This window comes from Acanthisitta chloris, unplaced genomic scaffold, assembly GCF_000695815.1.
Source record: "Acanthisitta chloris isolate BGI_N310 unplaced genomic scaffold, ASM69581v1 scaffold3080, whole genome shotgun sequence".
Classification (NCBI taxonomy): domain Eukaryota; kingdom Metazoa; phylum Chordata; class Aves; order Passeriformes; family Acanthisittidae; genus Acanthisitta; species Acanthisitta chloris.
Genome location: NW_008649768.1, coordinates 94608 through 118850, shown reverse-complemented (window position 1 = coordinate 118850; position 24243 = coordinate 94608). Strand labels below are relative to the sequence as shown.

The 24243-nt window shown below is 40.9% G+C and overlaps 1 protein-coding gene across 1 annotated transcript in view; it reads right to left on the bottom strand.

The window, feature by feature from the left end:
* Positions 1 to 24243, bottom strand: part of GREB1L (growth regulation by estrogen in breast cancer-like) — a 62885-nt gene that overhangs the window by 15530 nt on the left and 23112 nt on the right. The window contains exons 11-21 of the mRNA XM_009070922.1: positions 18203 to 18529; positions 16997 to 17125; positions 16347 to 16481; positions 13661 to 13858; positions 12013 to 12193; positions 10454 to 10646; positions 8955 to 9088; positions 6500 to 6839; positions 2129 to 2244; positions 1516 to 1760; positions 77 to 530 (exon numbers count right to left, since the gene is read on the bottom strand). Of these exons, the coding sequence (XP_009069170.1) occupies positions 77 to 530; positions 1516 to 1760; positions 2129 to 2244; positions 6500 to 6839; positions 8955 to 9088; positions 10454 to 10646; positions 12013 to 12193; positions 13661 to 13858; positions 16347 to 16481; positions 16997 to 17125; positions 18203 to 18529 (2452 nt within the window). The remainder of the gene's footprint in view (positions 1 to 76; positions 531 to 1515; positions 1761 to 2128; positions 2245 to 6499; positions 6840 to 8954; positions 9089 to 10453; positions 10647 to 12012; positions 12194 to 13660; positions 13859 to 16346; positions 16482 to 16996; positions 17126 to 18202; positions 18530 to 24243) is intronic.

The following is a 24243-nucleotide window of genomic DNA, read 5'->3' as shown; positions in this document are numbered from 1 at the left end:
TGTTCATGTCCTTGTGAAAGATGCCTCCCCCTGATTGCTGAAGTCTGCATGGTGCTGTCGGGCTGTCGTCCACTGCCTGTAGTACAGAGACTGCTCTTCACTGTTCATGTCCTTGTGAAGCAGAGGCCTTAGAGAGCTCAGCCAAGACACATCGGCATGAGGGGGAAGAGGAGAGGAGGAAGGCAAATCCCCACTTTTCTGCGAGCTCAGGAGACAGTAGGCAGCTTTGGACAGGATGACGATGCGTGGCAGAGCAACACGGAGGGCTCTGCTGTCCTTGGCGGAATGGGCAGGCCACTGAAACGTCTGGGACACTGAAGACAGTGATGATAGTTTGGAAGTGGTGCTGCTTGCCATCTGGTTACCCAGGGAGTCACATTCTTGTTTCAGGGTCTCTCCAGCTGTGAAACTGGAGTAAGTTCCCTCATCTACCGAGCTGTGTGCCACAGCCTGAAAGTTAAGCGATGGTGCTTGCTTCTGACACTTGTCTGCAGCACTGGAGGAGCTCACACCATTGTCAGCCAGGGAGCCTGGAAAAACAAAGAGCAGGCAATGAACAGATACTGACTGATGTAAGAAAACCATGAATTCATTTGGCCTATGGACAATCCTAATGTACAAATACTTCTGTTCAGTGAATGCTGCCGTAGCTTAGGTCAGTGTTTCACCATGTAAAAGAAATCATTTACATCCATCCATCCCTCTTGCTGGAGAGGCAAAGGCCCTGCTGCTACAGGGTTCAGCTATAATTTCCCATCCAGGCTTTGGAATTTGATAGTACAACCTCCTTAAAGTCAAGTTTAACAAATCACTGTATACACAGATCAATTTCATTTTCCTTTCTACAAAGGACAGAGCACTTAATTCACTGCATCTTTAACATGAACTGGGCAATGCTCCCTCTTCCATACCAAATTAGTCAGTGTATGGGAAGATCTGGTGCAGGGCAAAGATCCAGTTCAGCTGTCTTAATATCACGAACTCACAGGGAAACAAAGGAAAAGGCCCAGAAGTGTCTGGGGAATGCAAAGAAGGGAAGGCTTGGTGGGAGGTGAGGCTTCACTGATGCCTGAAGAGGAAGGGCAAGACCCAGCCCTTCTGTTGGTCTTGGCAGAGGCAAATATCCATCCTCACCCACAGCTACTCCCACAGTTACAGAGCATTTTTCTATTCCTAGAATTTTATATTAGCTATTTCTACTCTGATTTTAAGACCTTTCAGGATCCACCAGACTAAGTTAGCAACAAATGTGAAATGTAAGTTTAAAAATAAAAATCACAAGGGGCCGTTAGCTATGGCATACCATCCCTCCCACTGCAACACCCTCTCCTTTTAGCAACAGACGGGAAAATTACTCACTGTGGGAAGAATCTGCAACTCACATTTCACTGTCTGTCCTGCAGTAGGATACAGCTAAGCAACCCACATTTGAGTAAACATCTCAATGTTTGCATTCAACTTGCAGTGACGCAGGAATGAAGACTTGTTTTTCAGACCAACAGCAGAATAACTGACCTGAGGTTCCAGTGACAGCACTGCTATTACTCTGGGGTCGGTCCAAGTCTATCAACAGCTCATCAGAGTCATTCTCGCTACCAATAGCTTTCTCCTGCTCCTTCTCACTAAGGTCAAGAGCTACAATAGGCCCTCGAATTGCCTCCTTCGAGACGTAGCAGCATGCCAGGCCTACTTCTTGCTCTAACGCAGTACGAGTTAAGTAGCTTGAATCAATCAGACGAAGGTCACAGTATTTCAAGGACCTAGAAAACCCAACACAAGAAAAAAAAGAAGCTTTGTTTCCTCTGACTTTGAAGAATATTCCCTATCTTTAATTGCTTACTAAATATTCATGAACAATTTTATTAGCCCATAAATCTAAAATTATTTTAAAATATTCAGCATGTAAGTTATGCTCCTTGGTACTCTGCACAGACACTTACTGATCCACACAGCACAGGAGCATTACTTTGCACAAACTGCACTTTCCAAAATGTTAAGTAGTTGCCAAAGTCTTCAAAAAGGCAATTCTTTTGTGATAAAATAGCCAGATGTTATCAAACCACTTATGCACGCCCCAACTTACTAAACGTGTTAGAGAAAAATCATATTGAAAGAACAATTACAGCACCTGGGGAAAGTTTCTCCCAGAGGGTCCTTGCCAGTCAGAATAACAATGCAAGGTAGGCCTTCCAGATCCTGATAGGTGCGAGGAATCCAGTCATCCTGCTCATTGCCCCTCCAAGCCTGTGAACAGAGGAAATTCCAGTCACCTCTAAATGACATCTAAATCTTCACCTGTTTGCTTTTTCCATCAGTTTCTGCTTTTTCTTTGTATGCAAGCTTTGCTTACTCAACAGCCAACAGAAGGAGATCTTAGGTTCAGGCATGCATTTTCTTTCTGGTAGCCAACTGTTAGCCAAGCATTAAAGGCAAAGCGAAAGGATGTATAGCATACATTATTCAGTATAGACCTGGTGGAAATACAGACCTGGTGTGGTGTTAGCGTGATGTGTCAGAGAGAAATGTAGTTGATGCCTTTGATTTCAAGCTGGCACAGATAAAAGTTCTTTGAAATTAAATGTAAAGCTAAAGTATGACTTTCAAGTGGAGTACGAACATGATTCAATGAACCTTGCTTAATTATTCTACATAATGAAAGCTTATGAAGGATAAAAACATTTTACCTTTCACTGGAGGTAACTCCACTAGAAAGGCCTCCTTACGTACAGTCTACCAAGGTCCAAGACCACAAAACTGCAGCATTTTCCCTCAGCACTGAGAGGCTGGTAGCATCAGTCCTACACTCTTACACCCAAGTCCTCTTGGTTCAGGAGAGCTTACTGAACCTGGCTGAGCTCATTTTATTCTTTGTGTTGGATGCAGCAGTGTTTTTAAAACACTGCTTTTATCTTTGAGCAATAGTACCTTGCACAGTGCCTAGACGTCACCTTTCCTACCTATGAAGACAGGCTGAGAGAGTTGGGGCTGTTCAGCCTGACAAAGAGAATAACCTTGGAGAAGCCTTCCAGTACCTAAAGGGGCCTACAAGAGAGTTGGAGAGGGACATTTTACAAGGGCATGTAGTGATAAGACAAGAGGGAATGGCTTTAAATTGAAAGACAATACATTTAGATTAGATATTATGAAGAAATTCTTGACTGTGAGGGTGGTGAGACACAGGAACAGGTTGTTCAGAGAAGCTGTGACAGCCCCATCCCTGAGAGTGTTAAAGGCCAGGCTGGATGAGGCTTTGAGCAGCCTGACCTAGTGGGTGGCATCTCTACTCATAGCACAGAGGTTGGAAACCTATAATGCAAAAATGTAAGTTCCTACCCAGCCATTCCTGTCAATACACTATGAGTACTGCCAGGAAAACTGACAACATGTTAAATCACTGACCGGTCAAGACAGGAGATCAGCACAGAAGCTCTTTCCAGAGCCCAGAGACTTCACATTTCCATGCTGATCGGGGATTAAGGTCTCTCCAGACAAGGAAATTAAACCCTAATGGTTACAGAAATATCAAGTATTTGAGCTGTGCATATCACTCTGCTGGAATGTTTTTTTCCTTCTTTCTTATTAATAATGGACAAAATCAGTTCTGGAGAAGACTCTTATCCAGCTGAGGCACAGAATCTACTTTGCTGAGTCATGACAACAAGCCCAGACACTCAAATTGCCTATTAAAACCAATACATATATTACTCTTCTCAGCACAGATGTGCAAGCAAACATGACACAGCTCTCCTGACAGAACAAGACTTACACAAACACTGAGGAAAACACAATGTTTTCCACATTGAACCCAATCTTGAATTTCCACAAGACCCCACTCTTAAATTCCCTCTTGGTGGTACTAGTCCCAGCCTGCAACCTTGACCTATTCTCTCCTTATCCTTCTGCTTCCCCAGCAAGGCCATGTTTTATGAGTAATCTTCCTAGCCAGATGAAGGGGATTGAAAACGAAGACTCACTAGAAGATCAGTGACTCAGTATGTCATTTGACCTTCTGAAAATTTCCACTGAAAAAAATCCCTACGATTACTTTTGTCTTAACTTAGGAAGAGCATGATCTGGGGTATAATTCCCCTTTTCTGATATGGCTCTATTCCCTTTCCCCAGTCCTGCTGATTTCAGCATCCTCTGCATAATATATTCACAGGAAAAACGTATCTCTCTAATTACCAATCTACTGGCTTGGTAAAGCAGCCCTGGCAGCAGAGAGAAATTTTCTGGCTCAACGAAGTTAGTCTAGCTGTGTGTTACCCTGCCTCTCCAGAAGACAGAAGTTTCTGTGAAAGTGCATGACTAGAAATTGAAACAGGGGAATACAAAGCTGATCTTCTTTTTGCTAGCATAAGGACCTAAAAAGAAGCCCAAGGGCCTGGGGCTTTGAGCTTCAAACTTGCATCCAGAAGGTATATTTCCTAACCATCTTACTCAGTAAGGGCAAGGAGGTGCCGTCCTCAGGGCTGCTCACTTCTGAATGCTGCTCTAACAGTTTGATTCTTACGCTTAAACGGTACGACATGACAGCATGTCTGGTCATCAAAATAGTTTTCCGTCTCTTCTTTCATCCTATACCTCTGGCTCCTTGATGGAGAGGACCGACCTTTCTGGCTGGCCAGCAGGCTTGTCTGATGGTGAGTGGAACAGTCCAGCCACCAGCACTGCAGAGAGAGCTGCCCACCCCCCCTGCCCAGCTGTGGCACCACACACCCTGCTAATGCCCTCTTAGAGAGAGGCTAAGTTAAGTCAATCTTTTCAACTGGGGTCACTAGCAGCTATGAAGTTTCCCTCTCTGCCTCTGAAAAAGGTCATGATGAAGTCTCATTCTCTCTGCAACCCGGAGCATTTACTGGTAGGATCAGCATTCAAGCCTCAGCCTCACCAGAAAGCACTTAGCCTCATCTTTCTCTCTCCCCACACACACCCCAAAAAAAGGGCCTGAGTGCTTGTAGTGAAAGAAGGCAGCAATCAGCTCCCACCTTGCTCTAGTCCTCCTGCTTCAGTATTCACCTAACACCAGAACAAATGCCAAAAGCAGCACGAAGACTCAACCAAAACTGTCTGCAATAAACTAGACTCAAAATGGTAGCACAGCGGATAAATTTTATTATGGGAATCAGTTTCCCAAACATATGCTCACACCATTCCAGATAGCCTGTATTAATCCAGGCACCAGACCAGTAGGTATGGTAGCACAGCACAAGACCTTATCATTCTGGAGTACTACTGGACAACCCACCTGATAAGACACTACTTATACTTGGGCAACCGAATTCCTCTCCTCACTCCACTTGCATCACTTAGAATTGAGGGTTTTTCTTCTAGAAACGTGCAAGGAAAGAAACAAGTCCAGAATCCTACCGCTTATGTTTTGGGGAAAGGAATAAGAAGAATTACTTAGGAGGTTTTTTCCATTCTCTGCCTGATCAAATTCCTCTGTTCCAGGTCTGTGTCTACAGGGATATTCACCTGCAACAGCTCCACAGTCAATCGGGGTCAGCTCTAAAGGCCTCACAGGCTGCTCCAGGAATGTGCAAGGGCTGCAACCCATTATGGCAAAGGGCCATAAAGAAGTCCTCACAGGATTTATAATCCAGAATGATTTAAAACTGGAATTAATACCTATCTAAAAAACCTCATCAGCACAGAGCTGCTATTTCACATGTCATTTTCTCATTTATGACTACTTTCCCCTCTTTTCCTCCTGCTGCAGATAAGTTTTGAGAAGCAGAGGTCATAGCTTCTTTAAAGGACATTTTATCTGCTTTTGGTTGTAGGCAAGCTCCTTTAAGGAAGACTCATAAAAGTAATTCCTTTTATGTGTTGTTTTGAATATACAATATAACTCATAGTAGAAACAGAAAATTAATCTCTCTGTGAGATTTAGAGCAAGGATCAGGACAGATAACCAGTATCATTTTCAAGCTGATACCTAAGGCAGGCAACTCATTTTCTTGTGTTTAATGTGGTGAAGTTAATTCAGGAAGCGGGTTTGGCTAGTTGAACCTTGTAAATCCATGCAAAAGTTTAGCCTGGTGGATATATAGTGGGCAGAAGAGGCTTTTAGCATGCACAGGTTTGAGAAAACAAGTCTGTGACAAACTATACTTTACCAGTTATCAGAAGGGCAGAACATGGATGGACAGAGCAGACAACAGATACACTAGACAGACAGATAAGTTGGGGGAAAGAATTAGTTTGTCTATAGAGAGCTGAGCTGTCCTTTCAGAGATGAACCCTATTTGATGCATTCAGTTTTAAGAAGTGAGATAACATCTGGTGCTCGACTTCTTGGACCAGCAACAATTCAGGTTTGTTCCAAGTTTCTATATAACTTATGCTCATCAAAAGTACAGTATACATCCACAAAGACAGACACAAAACACACACCCTTTTCCTATAGAATAATTAATCTTTAAACATGTGGGAATAAAGATAAGAGTCAGATGACTACAATGGCCATACAAACAAATACTTAGTTTCCGCTAACCTTCAACCGTGTCACGAAGTGTTTTGCGACCGTAAGCTCTGCCGCAGGATTCCCAAGGAGGATCTCAAAGCGATACTGCAGCCCTAACTTGTCTCTTACTTCTTGTAACCTCTCCTTGGCCAGCATGGCTAGCTGCACCGACGGCACCCTAATGACAAGCATGTGGCCACAGCCATTCTTGTCCTTCCCTGGAGAAGTGATCAGGTCATCCATTATGCTGAGCGTTTCAGGTGTGCTGTGATCTCTTAGTGAGGCCATGGTGGTGAGAGCCATCAGAGCTTGGGAATACTGCTGAATGAGAAGGTAGCAGCGAACCACCATGCTGTGCAGCCGGGGGTACCTTTGGGGAGATACAATTCTCTGTTAGCACATGCAGAATCACAGCAATGTCTGAAAATTAGCCCAAACCCAGGACTGCGTTGTAAAGAAGTGCTTATTTTTTCAGTAGTGCTCATAGAATGAAGCTTTCAATTTTCATGGACAATAATTTTGCAGAAAAATCTGTGTTTTCAGTAAATGAATATAACACAACTCTCTTGTTATCTGCATTTGGACCAAGTTCTGTGCTCAAGTAACAGGAATTATATACTTCTGTTATCCTCATCTGGGCCAAAATTTCAGCTCAAGATCTTTGCCTTGATGGAGGTAAGGATCACCTTCTTATTCTAATAAATCCAAATACTGGATTTATTTAAAGAGCACTGGAGGATAATTACTTTGCTGTCCACAAGCATTTCTTTCAAGAGATTTGCAGGACCATTGCATCTTCAAGTGGGTTATGGGAGAAGTACTTCTTAATTTCTCATCTCTCAACTTCTCACCAGAAAGTTAAGATTTACCAATAGGAACTGCTGGCTCTGAGTCAAATCTGAGCTTCCATTTTGTATTTTAACTTACACAGCCATTGTATTCTCTTTCATTACAACTATATGCAGTGACAACAGATATGAAGTAAAATGCTAAGAAAAAAATTTAAAACCTACTCAAGCAAAAAGAGAACTCAAAATCTAGACATTTCCTATGAGTTCACTCACCACCATAATACAGATAGCCACTACACTATTATGCCTTGAGTGCTACTCTTGCACCACATAACTCCAAATAACTAAAATAACTAAAAGCTCCAAATTTCTCTGGTCTCTTTCTTGAGTAATCTACTAGATGATATGGTATCCATTTGCAGGAAGTTTTGTGTCTGTGTTTAACCAGTAGGGACAGTAGTTCACTCTGGATACCATAAGCCAGTCACTTAAATCAATAAAATTTTAAATCACTTTTTATTCTTCCTGCCATAAAAGTACTCACTACACTTGTGTTACTAAAGCAAATGGAACCTTTCTCACAATACCAAAATGTCTGCAATGTTTTCAGCTTGTAAGCTTGAATGGCTAGCCCACCCAGACAGAATAGCACAATTTCTTGAAAACAGAGGTTAAATCAATAAACTGACACAAAAACATATCCTGGCTCCAAGGCAGAGGTTCACCTGCCACGGACTTCTAGTGTTATCCTAATCTGATATCACTGTTTGCACATACATAAATCCTCCTTCATCCTTTTCCCCATTCACCTTTTAAGAACAGAGAGAGATAGTGACCACTACCTGTTCCACTGGACTTGACTAGAAAGATTAGGAAATGCCTAAAGAACTGACATTATTATTATCTATCACATTCATTACTTTCATATTTGTAGATAATAATAAATATTAAGCATTAATTATGTACTTAATTATTCATTTATGTTGCTAATTTAACACATTTGATAATATATTTTAATAATATAGATACATTTGCAATTATAGTTACCTAATTAATAGAGGAAGAACAGTACTGAACACCAAACAATCCTGTTCTAGGAAACAAAAATATGAGAACTGTAGCTTGAAGTGCTAAAAGGGATCTGTCCTGCTGATACACAGAACTGATTTACTCCACACTGCTGGAAATGGCAGTATTCCCTTCATTCCTGTAATGTGCACATTTAATTATATCTTGGATACGTGCCATGAAAGTAGCTCGTTCAGGCAACTGCAGGAACCAAAACCAGAGCCAAATAATGAAATAACAAAAATGATGGCTTTGAAATTGTATTTCTCGCCTGGGCCACCACTGGTAAGTGTGCTGGCAGTCTCAACAAGAGAGACACCAGAACTGGTGGGGTATAAAACCGATCATACCTTCTTATCTTAGTAAGGGCTGAGCTAAAAGAAGAGAACAGCACAGCCGAGCCCAGACTGCTGCTGAATGGGCCTAATCTCTTCTGTACACAAATGAAGGATATCCTCCCCTTTTTCAACAGCACCAGATTTGTTACCAAAATAGGACTGCACATATTTCACGGATTCCAAAATCAACATCAAAGGTCATCATGTCTTCATCCCCTGTGATGGGGCTCAAAGATAACCTTAAGATCAGAACTATGCAGAATCCCAAGCTTTCACATTACTATTTACCTCTCTAACAGCGTGTTGACCATTTTTTCAAAGGTTTCATCACATCTCAAAAGGGGACTTGTGACTCCCCACTGAAGGGACTTGCTGTATTCATTCAAACCGAAGTACAGCTTGTCTTCACTTGCTGCATCATCCTGTACACAAACAGCAAAACCACAGGGATTTAATTAAAATAGTAAGTGGAAAGCATTGTCCAAACCAAAGCAGCCCTTCTTTTCATCCACTCACCCTCAGTGATGCTATTTATTTGTTTCAAAGAATACAATAAAATGTAAACTGTTTTTTACTTTACTTATTATTTGGAATGATAGGTGTAGGTCTCTTGCAAATTTTTCAATATATCTCCCACCTGTGACTGCAGGAGGTTTCTAGAATCCTGCTAATTATTTTCTGATTCCCTATCTCTCGCTTCATATCTACTGACAACTGTCATCTCATTTCTATTTAAAGCAGAACTTGAAAAGAGAAGGATTATTAATTTCCAAAGCTGTTCCAGGTTGTCAGATTCTACACACCTGTAATGGCAATCAGAAACTAATCATTTCTTTGCTGGAGCTGCAGACAGCAATCAGAAAGGCAGAATATTTGTGTCTCAAATTTCATGAGGCCTTGGCTGAAAGCACAGTGTGTCCTTCAGTGCATTTATATCAGCAGTCATCACTAGGAATGCCATTAATCATGTACAGGCTCTTTTTTTTTTTTTCCTGTGGGTTATTTTTTTAATCAGAAGACTGGAAGTTGTTGGGTTTTTACTTTTGAAAAACAAAAAATTGTCTAGACCGTTTTGTGGAAGGTCACCATATGGCTCATACTAACAACCAAAAAGCAAACTTAGAATGTTCATTCGCTCCCTCGTTTTACTTTAACTACTTTTTACAGCTACCATTCTAAGACACTTCGCAGCAACCAATGCTCCACTCAACACAGTAAAGTAAAATTTGATATAAATATACCAAACAAGGAATAGGAGAACAGGCTATTTTTTAGCAGGTTTAGCCAAAATGTCCTCAGAATCAGCTGGCTGAAAATGATGAAAAAGGTTAATGGTGCAGAATATCCAACAGGCTTTCTCCTCTGCACACTGATGGCACCTATTACACCATAACTTGTTAATGCAGCACACAACTTTCATTAGGACCAGAGAATTAATGGACAGACTTGATAAGCTACATGATGTATGGCTTACAGTCAAAATTCAGCCCACTTGACAAGCTAGCTCCAGAGCTTTATGGCATCTAAACAGAGCTTTGTCTCACTACAGCACAGAACATAGTTTTCTCATCTTACATGACTGGACAAAAAAAAAAAAAAGCATAGTTCCTGGTCCTAAACATCAATGCTACCTCTACCATCACTATCCCAGAGCTGTGCATCTGGAATCTGAGAGAAAAAACTCCAGCAGAGAAGGAGCTCCCTCCTAACATACACATCTTCTAGATTCTGTTAGGTGTGAAGTTCACATTAAAATTCACACTTAAAATTAACAACCAAACACTTACCACAGCATCAGATTGTATCCAATGTACCTCATTGCTAGAGCTGATCCTGGACTGCTGTGTTTGCAAGGCATAAGGAAAAGAGCTGACCTGAAGAACAAGGAGGTTGAATGCTTCAAGCACCTCCCTGCAATTAATAACTCTATCAGCCAGACCATGATTAGGCTCACCATGTGACAGGGAACTTGAAATGGCACTGCAGAAATAAGAATGCAAAGAATTGTCTTACATCCTGAGATTCAATGGATTACTCTCTTCCTGCAAAAAAATCTCCAACCACAGCACTGAGAATCACAGCTCAAAAAACCTCTTTGGAAGGGTAAAAGATGTCAAAAGCCATTTGAGTGTTCTCTGTGGCTAGACTCGGGCAACGAGGGAAAAAAACCCAACAAACACCTGAATGAAGGATCAAAAGCTGCTGGCAGTGAGAAGGTAAATTAGTGTGCCAATTTAACAAAGCATCAGAAATGAGCCAAAAATAAGCCACACCTGATGAAATCTCTCTCACTGACTGTTCCGTGAGCTGGGGGGATAGTATATAGTAACAATTTTAAAAAATCCAGTGGTTTTTCCAGCCTGAAACAACAAACTTCTCAAAGACTGGGGAATCTGAAAGTCTGATGTCATGACTTCCAGCTCCTGGAGTTACCTTCACTTCCAAGATATATCCAGGACTTGCAAATCTAGAGTACAGCAAAGACAGTAATGAAAATGTGATGGGGAGGATCAGGTAGAAAGTTGCTTTTGTCTATTTTCAGCTGTCCTTCAAAGACAGTATTTTATTTATTATAGAACCACTGAATGGTATGGGTTGGAAGGGATCTTAAGTTTCAACCCCTCTGCCATGGGCAGGAAGGGACACCTTCCACTATTGAAATGAATCCCATGACCTTACACACCATGTGTGAACTACTTTAAAATGGTTCTCCTCAGTTTACTTACGGGATGAGAGTAGAATAATTAGCTTTACTTATTTCTTTCTTCTTCCAAGGTAATGTTGTGATCCAATGTGCAGAATTGTTTCTGCACATGCATGTACATGTTGTGTTTAGACCTAAAGCTGTCCAAATTCAATACAGCTGTTTAATTAAGTCCTTTTCTTACAGCAGCTTTGGCACTTTCCATATGATGCAAAGAGTTAAATCTCTTTAAGCATTCTCATAACACAAACAACACCAAGGATGAAACCACGAATGAAAGCATGACTGGCTTGTGAACATGGGAGACATTTGGGTTTGATTACAGAAAAAGGAGAGGAATAGGAGAAAAAAAAAAAGACAGTAACTACAAAGAAAGTTGCAAAATTCAGCCCTTTTCCCTGAGCTTCAGTACCATAGCACATACCTCTACAAACAGTCTTGTTAGGGATCCAGTAATCTGAAACTAGTCTCACTCACCTTCAGCTGAATCAGAATCAGTTAATAAATATCATGGTCAACCAAAAAATGCCTTAAAAACATCTAGAGAAAGTACTGGTTGTCTAAGATGCTAAGTCTTTCAAAAAGCCTAACTGAGAGATACTGGGAGAGGATTGTTTTTCTTCGGTAGATTGAAGCAGTTACCTTGTTAAATCCACATGGGCATTGTCATGAACCAGCACAAAGAGAGTATAGGGATTCTGCTTCACGCGTCTCATGAAAACTTCAAATTTGGTTTGAATCTCATTGTCTAACCGAACCACATATTTCTCAGCTTTCTGATAGGCTGTTCCATTGTCTTCTAGGCCCAAGTCCACAAGGACACCTGTCAGAAAGAAGAATACAACAAAAATCTTTTCCTTTGAGTGCATCCAGAAATGAAGGGTCTATGGTAGGTTGTCACTTGTCTGCCAATATCAGAACTTAGCCAAACCACCGATAAGCCCTAGTAAAAAGATGATTATCCAAATGCATTTTCCCTCAAAACAGAGGTTGGAATATGCTCCTTGAGTTCAGGATTTCCTCCAACAAGTGTCTGAAGACCTTTCTAAAACTTATCACAAGACCAAAAAAGGGGGGAGAAAAAAAATCAGGCCTCCAAAAAGATTTCCAGAGCAGAGCTCAGTTGGCTATGCTCCATGATTCTAGGCCGAACTTGCTCACATTTAGCTAATATGTTAATGTTTGAGTCAGAAAAAGTTATTCTGACCTTTCTTTTCCGAAAATCATAAATTTATATAAAACCGACTCTCAATAGTATTATGTGATATTTTTTATGCTCTGCTTCAACATTTGTGTCAATACAACTACTCTTTAGCAGTCTTTGTAATGATATACTGCCATCATTTTCCTAAAGTAGGCATGCTGTAATGTATAGAACCTTGAATGTCATTTGAATTAAAGAAGTTGCAACAAACTACTCTGAAGTATGAGTCAACTATGTATTTTCCAGAGTCTTAAGGATGTAAAAATTTACTTAAAAAAAAAGTAAAATAAACCCCATTCCTTTAAAAAAATACAATGGAATACAAATGAAAGCCTGTCAACAGATACCAGGAAACCTCTGGTTTAGTGTATAGCAGCAAATTAAGTAAATACAATGTCTGAAGAAAGACAGAATGGAGCAAATGACCGAACATTGACACAGATAGTTCTTAGTTCTATTAGACAGTAATTTTCTCCACAGAGAAACTCCCATGCTTTTCTGGATACATGTCAGTTACTAACAGAGGTCATTCTCAAGAGGACATGACCTGTTCAGTAGGCTTTCTTAGTCCATGGTACCAGCCATGGTCAGACACAGAAGCCTAGACACAAAAAATCACCATCTGAACCAAGATGGCAATTGCTGCGTGCCAATGCGTAGGTGTTACTCAGGCATTTATCTAAGCAACAAGAGAGCTTCCTGCACATACACCTGTGCTAATACACATGAGAGCATATGCACAAACATGTACCTAGAACAAATGGCACTAACAGCTCTAGGAGATAAAAAGTTCTGAACAGTGTCACCTGCTAATACCTTCCCTATTTTGAAAGGTGAATACTTCTCTAGGTCATACATCTCATAGAACTTCATTAATATGCCAATTTCTTTTAACAATTATATGGTACAATTTAGGCTCAGTTTATGAGGGGAAGGTGTTTAGAATTCATCAATTGTACCAACTAATGGGGCTAATATTGTACATGCAAAATACAAGTTGGAGCAACGTACTTCCACATTTATAGCAGTTATGATTTAATAACATCACACACTTTGGTTTATTAGTCTCTTTCCTCTCCCTTTTACCTGATTGTCGAATCCGTTGAAGGGTTTGCTGCACCAGGACTTCTGAACGGGGAACTATAACGATGAAGTCTACTTTGCTGAAGTGGCCCAGATCCAGGCTCTGATTGCCACTGTCTGCTATAGCACAAACCTGGGACAAGAGCTTTCTGGCAACTGTAAGCTGTGGCTGGTAAATTTGGAAGGTATCAACATCCAAATCTAGAGCGTGTTTGTTTGAAAAAGAAAACAAAACACAACAAGAAACATGTTTACTTTCCCACCCCCCCCAATAAACATGACCCTCCAAACAGCCTACCCTCTATTATCAGAAAAAAGACGAACAATCACTCACCACCATAAGTCTGAACACCCCGGAGAGCTGGGTCCAGATCACAAATGTCAACTTTCTTTCTTTCTGTAACTCAAGTACAGCACTGCCCATTTTCAAAATGTCCTAAGTGTTTTGAGGATTTCTAACAGTGTGACCCAAAGAAACTTCAATGCCAACAGAGTGAAATGTACTCCATTAAATGAAACAACACATACATAATACGCATGTGCATATTTATATGTATATATAAAAATGATGTACATGTGTACAATGCTTCCATCCCTGGAAGTGTTTAGGGTCAGGCTGGATTGGGCTGTGAACAACCTGACCTAGTGAAACGTCCTTCCCCATTGCCCATGTCAAGTGGGTTGGAACTAGATGATCTTTAAGGTCCCTTCCAACCCAAGCCATTCTATGATTCTATTATGTGTGTGTATGCACATATATACATATGTGCATATACATATACGTACACACACAGAGCTGTTCTCCCAAACTCCTTTAGGACCTTCCCTCCATCAGTCCTGCTGGGAGAACCAGCCATGATGCTGAGGCTGCTGTGGTCTGGGCACAATGGGCTGAGAGCCAGCACACCCATGAATCTGAGGAAGCCAAGCCTGCACTGATACTCCTCCCAAAAACTCTGACAGGACAGCAGAGCTGTTGGGAGTTCATTCATACACCATCTCTGCTCTGAAGTACTGAGCCCCACATGGCTAAGACAGCCACATCTCTGTGTACTGACTGGTAGTGATATACTTTGTGAAGGGAAGATGAGCAATACAACTAGGCAATAAATTTCAGTTATAGGGGGAGGAGGGACATTTATTTCTATGGAGGTTTCTTAACACTTAAAAAAACTTTAGTCTCAGATTTATCTGGACTTAATAAACACCAATATAACAGTAGATGCAGAGAACTGAGGGACTGACCAGACCACTCACATTTCCTCAAAGAAAAACCCATGTTTCATTTCAGTGTTTCCATTAGGTAAACCATGTTTCACTAACCACTGAATTATTTTCAACTTGCAGATTACCAAATTAAATCCTATAATGGATTTACAGGGTTTTTTTTATGTCATTTCTTTCTATTATGTTAGTTTTACATAGACACACAGGACAGGGGGGAGAGGTGCACACATGTGCACTTAAGGTGCACTTATCTCCTGATCAAACCTGCCTCGGTATTCATTTCAGTAGATCTGTTATGGGAGAAAGGTCCTTCTCACTGCCTAGGACACTTACCTTTCAGGTTTTTTATTAGGCAGATTCTCAGTGTCTTCAATCACTGCACAGCCGTATTTTAAAGACAAAACTAACTCAGAATAATTGCTTGAGAAAATATGAAAGTTTAAAAACCACTGACGCACAACATTGCACATTAAGAAGAAAAAACCCCCACCAGACTCTAAAGATCATTCTCCCTTCAAATAAATCCTGTGAGGAAGCTCAAGACTTGTCCTGGGGATGCCAGAACAAAGGAGCTGGCAGCCCTCCTAATTGGATCTCCTGATCCATCCATGCTTAACTTTCATTCAGATCTAACACTGAACTGATGAATTTAAGCTAACCAATGTGACCAAGAGGATACCTTTCTTTCACATCAAAAAAAAAAGCTTTACTGGAGGCAGAATTTGCTTTGATACTAGACCTAAAAGAATCTTAGTTCAGTGTATCTTTTACCATTACTGTGACACCAAAAGCATAGTTAAAACTCTGAATAATTAAATCATTCTGAAATGGGAAAATTATAATTAGCATTTTTAGACAGGAAATCCTAGCTCATCTTTTGCACCTAAGCATCTCATCACATTACGCTGAATAAGACACATCTCAGATCAACAAATTACAGATTACACTTGCCTGGCACTTTCAGTCCAAGATCTTAAAACACATTCCCTTAAAGTTTAAGCCTCAGAGAACAGGTCTGTAGTACATATTATTACCATTTTAAATGCGGAGAGTGAGGAGTATCAGAAGTTAAGAAACATGAGGACACCTAGGGAGATCAGAACAAGAACACAGTTCCCCTCTGCCTCAAACTCGAGGTTACATTCCTTTGCTACGTGCAAAAGGGTGAGATGAGTCCACACTGTCAGCATTACAAGGAAACATCTTCTCTACTCAGCCTAACGCCTAACAAAGAATCACATTTTAGCTTAGGAATTTTAAAATGGGGAATAATATTGTTGCAATTTACTACAGAGACTATCTGTCTAAGAAACTGCAATATTGCTAACGCTCAGCTGGCAGTACTAGTATTTAAAAGTTGGCACACTGGCTGCAGTTGTGCCCTCAGATTCTTCTGAGGTGCATGCATTTTGACGTTTAACACTACTCACTGATTTCACACCGTGCACATAAAAAAAATTACCTGGTTCTTGTGTAGAAACCATGGCAATTGCCTCCTGAGATGACACACACTCACTGACATCACCATTAAAAGGAATAATGACACTTTCCCCTCGCTGCTGCAGCATCTTCTCCAGCAGCTTGTCCAAATCATCACCTAGATAAGAATTAGTAACATCAAATGATCTGGAAGCCATTTCAGACAAATGATGCAGAATGTTACATACACACACATTCTCACACAGCTGATGTCAGATCTGCAATGGGGCAGGGGACTGGAGAGACAGGCAAGAGAGGGAGATATTTTTCTCTTTTATTAACTGATTTGCCAGATGTATTAACTAAAAAAACAAACCACAGCTGAATAATTTCAGCTCTGTGCCTTTACAGCCACTGGTGACATCTGACAATTACAAACACTAGAGAACAACCTCTAAGGCCTGTACCAAAGCACAAACAAAAGATTCGTGCATTTTTGAGCGTCTTGCTGTCATACTCAGCAGCACAAATAGTGTTAAAAATGTGCCACAGGATAAGTCACACACACTACACAGGTGAAGCACTTTACACACTGTGAACGGAAGGAAGGAAAAAATGCACTTTAACTGCTGAACGAGAGAAAAACCAATCCTGAAGACATGACCTTCTTGGCTAGAACTTAGGATCACTCACCTAAAGATGTATTTTTGAAATGTGATGCCAGGAAACTAACTTTCCCTGTGATGAGCTCATAACTGATCTCTTTTAAAAATTCACTCGTGGTAAGCATGCTTTCCGCAAGTGCCCGAGACTGATACTGACCTGGAGAAGAGGGGAGAAAAGTGAGAGCAAACCTTAATACAGTCTACTGTCAACACAACCTTTTCATCCTAGAAGCATAGGGTCCTCTGACCTTCAGCCATGGATCTTCACTGCCTTTAGCCAGTAGACTGGGAGAGCAGTCTCAAGCCTACTTCACTAGTGAATGAAAAATCAGTTGAAATAACTAACTTTAGCAAGTCCTTGGCAAGTTGTTGCCCATCATTTTTCACACTTGCATGACAAATGATACACAAAGTAAGTATTTGTACCTTAGATGGAATGGAGGATTCTGGGTAAAACTGAAAAAATCACCTGGGCACACTGCTGGCTCATGTTCAGCTGCTGTCAATCAGCACTCCCAGGTGTTTCTCCACTGGCCACTTTTTCCCAATGCTATAGTGCTGCTCGGGGTTATTGTGGCCAAATGGTAGGACCCTGGCACTTGGCCTTTTTGAACCTAGTACCATTGGCCTAGGTCCATCAATCCAGCCTGTCCAGATCCCTCTGCAAAGCCTTCCTGCCCTCCAGCAGACCAACATTCCCACCCAACTTGGTGTTGTCCATGAATTTACTAAGGGCAGACTTGATCCCCTCATCCAGATCACCAATAAGATATTAAAAGGGCTAGGCCCAATATGGAACACTCATGCACATACAAACATCACAGCCAGTCACCAATGCAGAATTTGAAAATCAACATTAGAAAAAGGATAAAAAGCATGTTCTGTTGTGCAGCAGTCTGCAGAAGATTCTGTCATGTAAATCAGCACAGCTGTTACAAAAGACAGAGAAGGACAAACCAACTATTTTGTCACTGGATCACTTCAAGATATTTTCTAAGGTAATCACACAAACATCTCAGGCCTCTCAAGGAGTAGTCATGACTAGCATAAAGATATTTTTCTAGATCTTCATGGACATCAGTACTCCTCCAAGTCTTGATGGAGTAAACCGTAACATTGCAGTGCAACAATACAAAGCAGAATAAAAAGAACAAAAGGGATTTAAAAACTGGATCAATAACTCCAGAAAGTTAATTTGACATTAGCATTTGAAGCAAACTGCAAATATACTCACCTAGAACTACTACACAGAATTCATTTCCTCTTATCTTTGATGCACAAATGGCAACTACGTAATCTGGTAGCTTTTGCTGATGTTTCATTTCATTAAGAGACCTCAGGGTCTCTGAGATGCCCTCTGCCAGTGAATTCTGGGTAACAACCACATGCACCAGGTCCCGGGACACACTAGCGATTAACCTAGCAAGCCAAGGGAGTTGACCTGGTGACACAGAGATGCACTGTGCGCTCATTTGCAAGGATCGTTCTCTCAGAGTGAACTCCTGCATAGCTTTCAACATGATCTGCTCAAATTCTTCCCTCAGGGGTATCTGGTCAGGACCTACATTGAAAACAAACAAACAGAAGAAGAGTGTGTCAAACCAAAATGTTATTGAACCAGGAATAATCACATCTGTCTTCATCTGACAATCTCCTTCACTGCAATTTTTGTATGTTAAAAAATTCACATGTTATGCAGTGGATATCTACGCACACAGCTGATTCTTGGTTTTTCATTTTAGAAGTCTCTCTCCCTCACCATTGCCTTTTCTTTTTTTTTTTAACAATGAGGTATTCCACCTCATTCCTAGCTGTACTACCTCCAGAGACTGGTGCAACAAACTAGGGAGTGGGAAAATATGTGGCTTTTGCCTGGAACAGAAGGATTAATCATGTAGCCTCCGCATGTTTTTACAGCAGAAAACCCCAATGCTGATCCTCAAAGTCAAATCACATACATGCAGCATGACAAAGCCTGTCAAATGGTCTTCACTTTTTCTGATCATGCATACTAGTACGCTAAGCATGGATGCAAATAAACGTGTTTAGCCTCTTATTTAGTTAAATTAATTTAGCAAACCTTCAAACATCTAACACAAAGAAGAATATGCAAGTTCAGATCTACATTCCCCAGACTTTGTAAATTGTATTGTGAACTTGAATTGGAAAACAGAAATATAAGCTATCCTGTCTCAGCATCAGTCCTCCAACTCAATCTCAATTAACATTTTGCTCAGTAAGATTTGTCTCATCGTCAGAGACACTCAGGAACAGACAAAAACATTCATGAATGCAGAGTAAGAAGCAACCATAGCTTTAATGCCAAGATCTCAAAGCGGTGCCAAAGGCGGCAGCTTCACGCTTCAGCCGCTTGCTTTTCTATGACAAAAAGCGGGGGCTTAAATACCAGAGACATGTGAAATTCTGGGTTTGGCTTTATGTTTTCTTTAGGGGCAGGAAACAGAAAGGTTGTGTGAGAAGCAGAGCAGGGAATGGATAAATAACCCACAGCACAGAATCTGTAAAAACTCTCGCCTGTTGTCATTTTGCCTTTTTGAGAGGTAACATATGGAAAGTGTCACCATCCAATTACCAGAGGATGGTAGGACAACTATAGACTTGTAAATGAAAGGCAGTTTTAATTTTTGACGCAAACTGAAAAATTCTGATGAGTCCAATTTAATGCAGCATGCGCATAATTCTCTTTAGAGTTCTCTTTTTTGGAAATTTGTTTTCCTTTTTCCTTCTAAGAAAGCATTATGCATTCTAAGCCTTTGAGGATCTCAAAACAGAAAAAAAAAGCGGCTTTGATTGGCAGAGATAAATTTATCTGCAACATACCAACCACCAAAAATGAAATAAAAGTAAGTTTGTGCTGATTGAGGGAGGCTACTTAAGAGACAGACTGAAAGACACAAGAGTCCTCATGAATCAAAGAAAATTAAAATACTTGTACAAATGGAAAGACAGATTCTCTGCATGAGAAGACACAGAATGTCACTCAGTTTATTTGTAAGAGAAAAACTTAAAACTAGTTAGCTATCAGGAAGGCACTGATAAGGAAATATTTTTAAATTGGTGAAGCATTTAATACCACACTTGGCTCATGGCAGTCTTTCTCCACAACTATCCAGAAAAATAACAGAACTAATTTCTGATGAGATGGAAGACAAAATGATAGATATTGATTTTGACTGTGAACAGTTTCCTAAAAGAATATGTCAGGGTTAAAAAACATATCTGTCAAGGCTGAAAGGAATATATGGAAGCTCCTCTACAGAAATGAGTATGCAAATGATCATCTTGACTTCAAAAATCAAAGCTGAAAACCAAACAATGTCATAAATTATTAACACCTGAAAAAGACCTTATTAACACAATTATGCTTCCAAAAGCACCTACAGTGACACTGGTACCAGGAAAGGTCATAGAGCAGATAATTTTGAGTGCCATCACACGACATGTACAGGACAATCAGGCCCAGCCAGCATGGGTTTGTGAAAGGCAGGTCCTGCTTGGCTAACCAGATCTCCTTCTATAACAAGGTGACCAACTTAGTGGATGAGGAAAAGGTTGTAGATATTTTCTACCTGGACTTCATTAAAGCTAAAACTAATTTTTTAGTAAAAAATTTGTCTCCTACAACATACTCCTGGAGAAACTGGCTGCTCGTGGCACGGACAGGTGTACTCTTCACAGGGCAAAAAACTGGGTGGATGGCCAGGCCCAGAGAAAGGTGGTGAATGGAGTTAAATCCAGTTAGTGCCACAACTGGATCCAGGACACAAGTGGTGTTCCCTAGGGCTCAGTGTTTGGGGCAATCTGTTTAATATCTTTACTGATGATCTGGACAAGGGCTCAAGTCCTCATTCAGGCTCCTTGCAGATGACACCAAGTTGGGTGGGAGCATTGATCTGCTGGAGGGTAGGAAGGGTCTGCAGAGGGACCTGGACAGGCTGGATTGACAGGCCAAGGTCAATTGTATGAGGTTCACCAAAGAAAAGTGCTGGGTCCTGCACATGGGTCACAACAACCCCGTGCAGTGCTACAGTCTTGGAAAGAATGCAAGGACCTAGGGGTGCAGGTTGACAGCTGGATGAACATGAGTCAGCAGTGTGCCCAGGTGGCCAAGAAAGCCAATGGCACCCTGGCCTGTATCAGAAATAGTGCGGCCAGCGGGATTAGGGAAGTGATCATCCCCTTGTACTTGGCACTGATGAGGCTGCATCTTGAATATTATGTTCAGTTCTGGGCCACTCACTACAAGAAAGACATTGAGGTGCTGGAGGGTGTTCGAGAAGGGCAGTGGGGAGCTGGGGAAGGGTCTGGAGCACAAGTCTTATGAGTAGTGGCTGAGGGAGCTTGGGGTGTTTCATCTGAAAAAAAAGGAGGCTCAGGGGACACCTTATCCCTCTCTACAACTACCTGAAAGGAGGTGAGGGTTGGTCTCTTCTCCCAGGTAACAGGCAATAGGACCAGATGAAGCAGCCTCAAGTTGCACCAGAGAAGGTTTAGATTGGGTATTAGGAAAAATCTCTTCCCTGAAAGGGTGGTCAGATTGGGACAGGCTTCCCAAGGAGGTGGTGGAGTCACCATCCCTGGACATGTTTAGAAGACACAGGCTTTAGTGGCAGACTTGGCAGTGCTGGGTTAATGGTTGGACTCACTGACCTCAAAGGTTTTTTCAACCTAAATGATTCTATGCTTCTACGATTCTGTGCTTAGATTCTATGCAAATTACGCCCACATATTCAAACGTCATCCAATTTCTGGATGACACACATTTCTGGGTAGACACACTTCACGATGCATCCCACAGAGGCTACTCCTCCAGCCATCTAAGACCAGGTGATTTGCTGAAATAAGCTCTTGCTTTGAGTGTCTGACTGTCTCTCTTCCACTGAAGACAAAGGCTTGTTCTTGCCTTGAGCCTGGATACACATTTAGATATTAAAACAAAAAACACCTCTGGGTGTCACAGCATACAACACACATAGTCAAAGCGATTCAAAAGTACTATAACAAGAGAGAAGAGAGAATGATTTAATAATTCTAAACAGGTAGTCAACAGAAGGTCCAGAAATCTCCTCCAGCTAAAAAAGCAGGACACAGACCTTAGCACTACATAGGCTGAAATTGTGTTTGTAGAAATGGGAGTGCAGTCGTAAAAAGCAGATGATTACAGATGATAGAATGCAACCCATACTGCAAATATGGGCATTTAGATATATAAAAACAAAGCTTGAGAATACTTCACCATGAATGCTGCCAAAGATAACAAATGTGAAACCTGAATAAGTACAGGAGGCACACTAAAAAAAATCCCACTAAAATCAAATACACCACCTCTTCATTTTGTTTTACTTATTTCCTTATCAGAGTCAGAGAAATTTATTTATAGCAATGCTATGACTCACAATCGCAGCTTTCGCTGTGCATAGTCTTTGTAGACATTTTAAAGCATCAGAAATGAACTAATGTGGTTTGCTTTCATTTGTAATATCATTGTGAGTTGCTCAGCTGGTTTCTGAAATCTCAACAGCATTATCCTACAATTAATATATTATCATAATTTTACAAGAAAATGGAAAGGAATTCTCAGCTATATCTTTTTTTCAGAAAAGGAGCACTTCCATAAGTAATATTCGTATGACCTGTGATCACAGTAAACTGCAAACATTTTGTACAAGTAGTGAGATCTGAAAAAATGAGGCAAGATTCTCTTTCATTCTTCTGCCTGCTTTTTTATCTTTGCCTTTATCTTACTCTTTTGCAATATACTCTGGAAAAAGAATAACATTTTAGTCCTATGTTCTCAAGATTAAAAAAAGAGGCTCACAAGAATAAACTGTTAATTTATATGTGTACTGGTCTCTTCGCCTTGTCAAAAACTTTTAAAGCTGGCTCCTCTCCAACCATCTTTAATCTGCTTTGATTTAACAAAATGGGACAAAGGCTACAGTTCAGTGCAGCTGTCACAATTCCAACAGTTTTTAGTTTGTAGCAATATTCAAACCAGCAACATGTTTTGATCCCCATGCTCTGCAGAATGTTTTTACTCTTCTCCTCATTAAGCTCTTTCATCTTACAGTGCTGGCGCCCATCTCCACATAAGGCCAAACGGGAAACTATTCAGCTTTGCACAGCTAAGAACAAAAGCCAAACTAAACACCTGCTTTATGCTGAAGGCACAGTGCTCACACTAGACACAGCTCAGCTTCAAAAGCTTTGCATGAAGCCTCCTCTAGTTTGCAGCAAGTATAGGCCTGCTGCATCCATCTAGGGATGGATTTGCTTGTGGAGTGTGGTTCACTGACTCCATAAGCTTCAATAAATAGTTTAATTGGAAATGCTGTATCAGCTGGCTGCATGTTTCTCTGAAGGAAATTTGCAAGCTGCCTCTATCAATCCAGAACTGTGTGAAGCAGCTGGTTTTAACATGACGAGTCTACAAACTTTCCAATGAAGATGAAAACCTCAAATAACATAATTAAGTCCACTGAGAGAAGGGCAACACATTCAGCCTGTAGAACAATAAAGAAACCCTCTGTCAGTTCCAACATGGCATCCAATGGACTACTGAGGCAGAGAATGATAAATAAAGCCAACAGGTCACTTAGAGAGAATTATGACACACAAGATGGTTTCCTTCTTGTCTGTTACAGTCAGTGCTTCAGCAGAGCATAAGAAGCCACGGGTGAAACCCACACAGAGCACATTTGGTCCCCAAATCGTGAGGTTATCACCATTTGTGCTGCTTTTGAAACATCTGCACATTTCATACCATTATGCATTACAGATGCAGCATGCTTTTCACAAAAGTCATTTCACACTCCTCTATGAGAAGTAGCATCTTTTCAAATACAAAAGTTCAGACTGAGACTGCCATGGAAGTCTCCCAATACTATCCTGCATTATTAACTTCTACAACCTTACTGTCACCACAGCTCTTTTTACTCTAAGGTAGGGAAAATTGCCTGGAGACCTTCAGTAAGAGAAAGAAAACGTGGTTTGCTGGTTTGCTCTCCAACTTGCAAAGAGTCCATTTCAAAAACATTTACAAGAATGAGATATTCACTGAATCAGTTGCCTTAGTCTGAATAACAAATGTGGTTTTCATGTAAACAGTGCTGTCACCAAAACAATGATGACCATCACACATCTGCCAGCATTTGTCACAAACCTGAATAAAACAGACTGAGTGTCCTTAGAAAGGGTCGTGATAACTGATGGTTTGATACCCTAAGCAAATGAGTTATCTGCATTGCAAATCCA